At 38.9% G+C, this 8,359-nt stretch overlaps 1 protein-coding gene across 11 annotated transcripts in view; it reads right to left on the bottom strand.

The window, feature by feature from the left end:
• The window catches only part of NTNG1 (netrin G1), a 304,059-nt gene that overhangs the window by 55,617 nt on the left and 240,083 nt on the right, over positions 1-8,359 (bottom strand). For 2 of the 11 annotated variants that reach the window (XM_019630752.1, XM_019630755.1), the window contains exon 7: positions 4,038-4,097. The exons of the other annotated variants lie outside the window; for them this stretch is intronic. In XM_019630752.1, the coding sequence (XP_019486297.1) occupies positions 4,038-4,097 (60 nt within the window). The remainder of the gene's footprint in view (positions 1-4,037; positions 4,098-8,359) is intronic. 11 annotated transcript variants of the gene reach the window in all.

Here is an 8,359-nt window from a genome sequence, read left to right as displayed (position 1 = left end):
ACCTCTCCATGCCTACAACCTGGCAGCCAAATGTAGCTGCAGCTTTTCTCCAACCATATTGAAACAGGTCTTATTTTAAGCTCATGACCATAAACCTCAGTGGGGCCTTCAGGGCTGCCTGGCAACCCTTCCTGCACAGGGGGCTTCTGGGCCACCAGTCTCTCTATGGGTTCTCCTCCCGCACCCACCATTGCTTTTCCCTCTCTTTTGCTTTTTGTCCCATGTCCTCAAATGTCTCAGGGCTTAGTCCTTGGACTGCATTGCTATTTAGGTTCACTGCAGAATCAGGGTTTTTACTCAGTCTCATGACTTTATAAACCACCTATGTGCTAACCTTCCGAAGTAGTTATTTCCAGCCAGGACCAACTCCCCAGTTAGAGAGACTTCAGTCAGACTAATATACTCAACGGCCTTCTTCATGTCTCCACTTGGACATTTAGCATCAACTTTAACATGTTCAAAACTGAGCTCTTTGGTCACTTGCCAAACCTGCTACTCACCCAGGCAGCCCGCCCTATCTCAATAAACAATTCCGTTCCCCCCATTGCTTAGCTCAAAATTCCTGGAGCTGTTCTTGACACCTTTCATTGTCTCATCTCTGACAACCAATCCATTAACAGATCCTCTGGCTGTGCTTTTAAAACACATTGTAAATCTCACCACCTTTCACATCTCACCTTAGTTAAAAGCAGCCCCTCCACCACCCCCTACCCCTGCCCCCAACCTGGATTGTTGTTGTTGTCTGGAAACTGCTCCCTTGGCTTCCATCTTGGTGATAGTCACCTTTCCACACAGTAGTCAGAGTAACTCTTTCAAAACTTAAATTAGGTATGACAGCGCTCTGCTCATAACCCTCATGGCTTTCCATTTCATTCAGATGAACAGAGTTTGAGGTCATTCATTCCCCATCGACCTGGCCCCTCGCTTCCCTGGGGGGCTCACTGCTATCACTCTCTTCCTCACTCACTGTAAAATGCCTCCATGTTGCTCTCCAAACATGCCAAGAACTTCCCCAGGGCCTTTGCACTTGTTGTTACCTCTGTCTGGAATATTCCTCCCGCAGACATCCCTATGACTTGCTTCCTCACTTTGTTTTTAGTTCTCTGCTCAAAGAAAATTCTGTGACCACTCTACCTGAAATAATAGCCCTGGACCCGAACACACTAATCCCCCAATTTTCTAATACTGTTTAATTATTTTTTAGTCTTTATAGTACCTGAAAGCTATATTAAAAAAAAATTCTCTCCCACACACCAATTGTAAATTCATGAGTGCAGACCATGTCTGTTTTGTTTCCAGTTGTAACCACAGAGAAGAAAACATCACCTCACACATACTGAGCACCCAAAAAAATGTAAAATGAATGAATCAACCAATCAATGATGATACTGAGGCCCTTTCCTTTGGGAGGCAGAGGAAAGTTATTTTTAAATTCATTCCTTCACCACTTAAATTCCATGAGTCTGGCTATAGCCTATATGTATTAAAGAGTTTAGAAAAACAACAAGATATAACTGAGTTAGTGATTATTTTAGCAGAGTTGACTATATGTCTACTCAGGTCAACTAAGGCAGGAAAAAAGCAGATTTCCAAAAATTGCTATATGGCTTTATATAGTTTTTTAATCTCAAATTGCATTGTAGACTACATATATTTTTTTCAGAAAAGTTCTACGCAAATTACTGTTGTGTAAACAAGGCTAATGGGGGTCTCTAAAACATATCTACATACTGGGGCACAGCAGTCATATTACTGAGAATCACCTTTGACTGGGGGACAAGGACGAGGCCCAGGCCTGAAAAGTCTAATGCATTGTTTCTCAACCTTGGCACTACTGACATTTTGGGACAAACCATTCTTTGTTGTCCTGTAAATTATAGGATATTCAGAAACTCCCCTGGTCTCTACTCACTAGATGCAGAAGCAACTAGCTGTGACAACCAAAGATCCCCTGGGGGAGGGGGAGGCAAAATCCCCCATATGACATATGATATCATATAAGGCAGTTATGATGACATAGTCCTTAGTAATTGGCTAGTTAAGACCAATAAAAGCTAAAAGTGTTTTAGAAGAGGAAGTGTTCAAAGTTGGCTTTCTAGGTCAGGAAAGAACCAAATTTCTTCTAAGGTTTAGAGGCTCTTGTTGAGACTGTCTGGCAGGAGTTACAGGAAAACAAAAGGTTGGAGAGAAAGAGAATGGAAGAAAACAATGTGAAGGAGAGGGTTACACTTCCCACTGACACCTTTTTTACTGTTCCTCATGTTCCTCTAATTACATCATTGTATTACCTAAGTAAATAAAAGATAAAGTACTCTGACGATAGCATAGGTAGATTCTTTTTTTTTTTTGGCCTAATTTTAGTCACTCAGGAAGAAAGGATTTAGGGAAAAGACTTTAGATAGACAGAAGGTGAAAGAATTCACTCTAAAAATTATTTTCCCTTCACTGCATTAACAGTCATCAGGCCTCCCAAGGGGCCTCCCTCAGGGGTGGAAAGGAAACCTTTACCTGGTCCTCACCCCACCCAAACCCTGTCTTGCAACCTTATGTAGCTTGTGAAGCTCTTCTATACACATCATTTGGTGATGATGTGGATTTTCCTATGATAATTCTACCTCCTGAGGTGACCTATTCCTGGCCCCAGAGATGTGTTTACACCTTATCAGTGCTGTTACACCAAGAATCAGAGCTTGAATGAGGTAAGGTCAAATTCCAGGTCACGCGGCCTCTTGTTTATCCAGCCTGCTTGAGGTGACATAAAAGAGATGGACTTTGTGAAAGTCCCTATTGCTTCCTTTCTTCTTCACCTCCTTGGTTTCTTTTTGTAGATTTGCATATTGTAGATGAGGAAGGATGTCCCCACCATGTCCTCCATGTCTGCCTTAGGATATATATGCACACGTTCCCTACCACATAGGCTTGATATCAACTATCAGCTGGTCCTGCTCTGTTCCTAAATAACTTATTTCCCCGGATTTCAAATCTACTTGGAAACCCCTCAAAAGGGAGTTTTAATGTTCAGTATGTGAAAGCACATTGTGAGGAAAGGTTTAAATATATTGGTTTTGGTTTTTCCATCTTCTGACCACTTTCTTCCTTTTCTCTATATGCCACAGAAGGAACAATTCAATGTTGATTAAAATCTGAAAAATGATTTCGCTAAATTCAATAGGGAAGCTATTATGGTCATTTTCACCAAGAGGGTCAAACTAAATTCATATTTTGTTAATAAATACATTTGTAGGAGGTGTTTCCTTAAAAAAAGAAAAAAAAAACAACCAAAAAAGGAAAAACATAACATATGCCCAACAATCAAGGGTGGAAAATAAGACACACCTGTCACATAGGACATTTAAAGGAAAATGGTGAAATAGAAACAGGAGTCTTTATGTTTCCTGAAAAAGCTTCATTCTGTGAATGACAGATGCTAGCTGGAACGGGCCATTCGTGAGTCACAGTAGAGATACTGCTCGCTTTCATTTAAAGACAGTGATATAATTATTACTTTCAGGTCATAATCAGTGCTTAACCCAGTACAAATATTCATTGGTATTTGCTCAGATTCACTCCAAATAATGTTTGGAAGTAGAAATTCCAAGGTTATTTCATTTGTTACGAAGTCAAAGGGGCACCGTACCTGGAACCTGCCATTCTGTTCTCATGAAAAGCATCTGCGAAACTCACTCTAAGTGAGTTTCCATATTTTCAATGCAAATGAGTAACAATGTTAATACTCAAACTTTCATGTTCTAAACAGGAACGTAAACTATTATAATTCTTATCCACACATTAATCTTTCAGAAAACAAATGTTGCAGCATTTTTAATTTGCAGCAGTCAAATTCCTGAGTGGAGCTTTTCTTTTTTTTCTCTTATAGATGACATTCTCAGTACTATTTGATGCATTGATCAATATCAGTCAACATGCCTCACCGATTAGCTGATGGGTACACTTCACAGATATTCCAGATTCATACAGTGCAATGTTTCACAACACATAACACCATGAAATCACTGTATGAATCCAAGAATTCCTACCTCTCTTGTGGTTTGCAACTTGAACAGAAGAAACTGTTGACAAAGCTACTTTGGGAGCAACTGGATAGGTTTAAAAGAATGAACAGCACATTAGAAACAATAGTGAAACATTCAACTGTAATAACTTATCATCAACCCCCTTGAAAAGTAGCCCTAAATGACGAGGCTGTTTGTATCTGTTGCTTCTGGGAGTTTGTTTCAATCACAAAGGAAGTCTTATATTTGGTTGAAAATGGCATAACATTGTCAGAAATAAAGTTTAGAAGCTTTATTTTGAGAGGCAAATAGAATTACCATTTAAAATCAAGTAACCAGTTATATAAAGATTATTCTCGTAACAGAATACATATTGGGATCCCCTACTGCCCCTTTCTCAAGATAGTACTTGTGTTTTTGAGTTCTCTGTGATACCATAAGCTCATCTACATATAAACCAGTTACACTATTTTTGTAGAAATGATCAGACATCACAGAACATAGTCATGATGGTCCACCATTCTGTGGCATCTGGACCTCGGTCTGAGTCACCTTGAATCTGTCTACCTTTCAAAAGTGTAGTCTTCTTAACATTTATTACCTTTGTGATGATAAGGGATTGCTAATGGCAGGGATTTCTCTCTAAGTTTGCCTGCCATTTCTTTTCCAATTATTCATGAAGAGTTGTTTGTGAAAATAGCAAAAACAGGATAGAGCCTGATGTTCTCTGCAGATGCGGACAAGATAAATTGTGGGTGCACAGAACTGGTCTCTACTGGAAAGTGCACCTTTAGCTAAAATTTCAAGTTCAAGCACGTTATTCAACTGTGCTGCTTCCCGAATAAATTCATTTGAACTCGTTATCTACATTCTAAAAAAGTGAAGCTGGCATTAGCTAAAGACATTTCTGAAAGCTTTTAGTCCTGTGACACTCACAGAAAATATAGCAAAATAATTAAATGGGTCTGTTTCGGGTTTTGAACAATGCATAATTTTGTTCATCTCAACACTCACCGTGGAGAAGTGTTAAGTATTAGATCCTGTCTTGTATAATTTGTTGAACTATGAAATTCAATGGGAAATACTGAGTGACCTTTCACGGAAGATACTCTCTTTGAACTTGCCAAGGAATAAAGCCACTAAACCTCCCCCTGAATTCTCATAGAATTCGACTAATAGGGGTGAGCTTGATCTGTATTTCTTCCACATATGTATGCAGAAACTTGAAAATATTCATTTAGAGCAGATGATTAAGATAATTCTATTTACTAGTAATATATGTATCTAGGACAGTCTCGATTTCATCACTCTGATCAAGGACTGAAAATGCAGCCCTTCCAATTTGACTCCTCAACAAATTGCTAATATATTTTGTTTTGCTTAGCAGCTATTTCCTGGTTCCTCCTTTTGCTCATTTCCTCCTCCATCTGTATTCATTAGAGTTTAAAAGGAACATCCTGTATATAATGAAGGAAGGTGGAAGCCAAAGACGTGCCTTTTTTTTGAGAAGGAAGAAGGCAAAAGAATACAATTTTCTATGAAAATAAACTCCTACTTATACATGTCTATCTATAGGCTAGATGGTAGTGTGAATTCAACATTACACTGCATCTCATGAATGTGGTTGCCCAGTTTTTAAAAGTTCTATTTCTTCCTGTCTGTCTCTCTATTATGTACTTTTTTTTATTGTTGATGTTAGAAGTCAGAAAATAATGAATGCTATAAGAACAGACAGAACACAAGTTGTTTTTAATGCTGGTAGAAATTATTGTTAATTCATAAAGGATTAAAAGTGGGAAAGCCCCAACAGAGAAAATATACTGTGATGTAGGAGGGAGGGAGGGAGGGAGGAAAGGAGAGGGAGAGGGGAGAGGGGAGAGGGGAGAGGAGAGAGAGAGAGAGAGAGAAGGAGAGGGAGAGGGAGGGGGAGGGGAGAGGGAGGGAAGAAGAGAGGAGAAGAGAAGAGAAGAGGAGAGAAGAGAAGAGAAGAGAAGAGAAGAGAANTAGACAAGGGGATGGAGAAAAGCAGATGAGAGCAGGTGGGGAAAGGTGAAGAGTGACTAGATTTTCTCTCTGTTGCATCATAACCAGAGCAAGAAGTGGTGAACTAATTCAGTCTTTTCCAAGGAAGTGGTAAAGACAGACTCTAAATTCAACAGAAATAAAGAGAGTGAGAGGTAACTATGTGGGGAATCTAATTTGTCCTCTCAAAATATGAGGGTAAGCCTAGCTGGAAATGTATGGGGAAGGTCAACCATGATACTGAAAACCATTTTTACCTAAAATACTCCTCTTTTTAATGTCCTGTTTTTATTTTATCTCACCAGGAAGCCAAACACAGTCACTATTTGAGCCCATTCATCCATTCATCCATTCATTTAATAAATATTTTATTGGATTGGTCTACCATGTGCCAGGCACTATGAAAGGTTCTGAGTTACTCTGTTGTCCTAGATAAAGTTTTGGAAGTATTGCATTTGATGGCTAGAGTAAAAATGAATAAGCATTATCGACAATGAATAAAGAAGAATAAGGAAGGGTGACAAGTCTCCCCTTCTTTTTTTATTAACATGCTGCAACTCATTAGAACATTGTAGATTCATTTATTAGAGAGACAGCTACTACAGTAGAGAGCTGAGGTCAAGATCCTGACAGAATGAAATCAAATTTGGACAGAAGCAGAGGATGACACTGAAAATGGTGAAGAGTGGAAGATACCCAGGAATAGGGTCAGCACCTTGGGGACTCCAGATGCTTAAATGAAAGGCGAGAAGGGGAGATTCCTGAAGGCAAGCCACTTTCTGTGTTTGAGGCTATCTATATCCCTGTGTGTGTTCTTGGTGGGGATGGGATGGAGATCCAAAAAAACCAGAGGGAGGGAGTACTGGGAGAAGGAGGTCTTGAGACTCTAATGTGGGAGATGAGGTAAAAAAAAAAATACTTGATAAATTTAGTAGTTAAGGCATGCCAAATGAATAATAATAATAACAACAACAACAGAATTGCAGCTCATGGAATTAAATTCTCTTTAAAAACAACAAGCATTTACCCCAATACACTATATGTCCCTGAGTTACACCTTACTAAGCTGGCACTTCTGACACCCTAGGAAACCTAGAAGGCCTCTAGACCTTTCCTTGGTTGAAGGTTTGAAACAGGGAGAACCTTTCTGTCTTGGATCCACTCCACAGTAGTGGCAACAGGGAGGAGACCCAACTCTCCAAATATAATTGCTTCCCAAGGACTTCTCTCTGCAGAGCTGCCTGGAACTCAAGGGCACTAACGGCCCATCCTCAGCCGCTCCCCTTCTGGAAGGGGCCCCTTAGTGGGTCCCTTCATGCTCCCCAGGTTGGTCCTCGGTGCACCTAATAGATTTAATCCAACTTTTTTCAAAAGCATCTTTTATGGGCATAAATTCATCCTAGGAACTTTTTGGAGCTACATAGAAGTCCTCATTGTCCAAAGGCTTGTTTATTGGGTAAGACAAACGTGCACAGATAAATAGAAAACAAAATAGCATGGGGTTAAGAAAACCAATAGTGACACAAAGTGATCTAAAAAGACATTCATTTAACTTGAGAGGATTTAGGACAAACTAACTTAATGCTGGACTTAACACTAAATCTTCCTAGGGAAGGTAGGGTTTATTAAAAAAATAAATAAAAATGGAAGGCACGAGCATTTCAGGTGAAAGGAAGAGAGTGCGCAAATGCATGCAGATGGGAAAGGATAGAGATTAAGGCTGGAGAAGTTTCATAACATGGTTCCTTTGTGGGTATTCGAGGGACTCTAAGATCTTCCCAATGGCCAGAACCACAGGCTGAGCTCCATCGGACAAAGCTTTATCCAAGAAAAAAATGTGTGTGTAGATATCCAAATTCAACACTTGCACACCCAGTCTATGAATCTCCATAGATATGTCAAATGTGACACTGTTACTGACTATTCTTTGAATTTAATGAATAGCATATATTTCTGTGATGACATTAATTATTTGTTTCTGGGTCCTTTTTTTTGAAAACCAATTTATTAATTTTGATCAGAGAAGTTAAATACTATACATAAGTAATTATGTAGTTATATATGAAATCATATTCAGCTAAAAACCAATATTATAAATTTATTTCAGAAAATAAATGGATATTTAAAATGTCTTATAATCTAGGAAATGGGCTGATAGTAACTTGATCCTTTTAACACTTTTAGACTCTTCTGAGACTTTGTCTTCTCTGGCCATGACATATTTAAAAATAAAAAGTGAGAAAAAGATCTTTGAAAGTGATTTGAAAAACATGAGAAAACTGCACAAATACAAGGCATTTCAAATATAATTATTAAACTGCTGT

Source organism: Hipposideros armiger, unplaced genomic scaffold (genome assembly GCF_001890085.2).
Source record: "Hipposideros armiger isolate ML-2016 unplaced genomic scaffold, ASM189008v1 scaffold_939, whole genome shotgun sequence".
NCBI lineage: Eukaryota > Metazoa > Chordata > Mammalia > Chiroptera > Hipposideridae > Hipposideros > Hipposideros armiger.
This window is presented reverse-complemented; position numbering and strand designations above follow the sequence as displayed.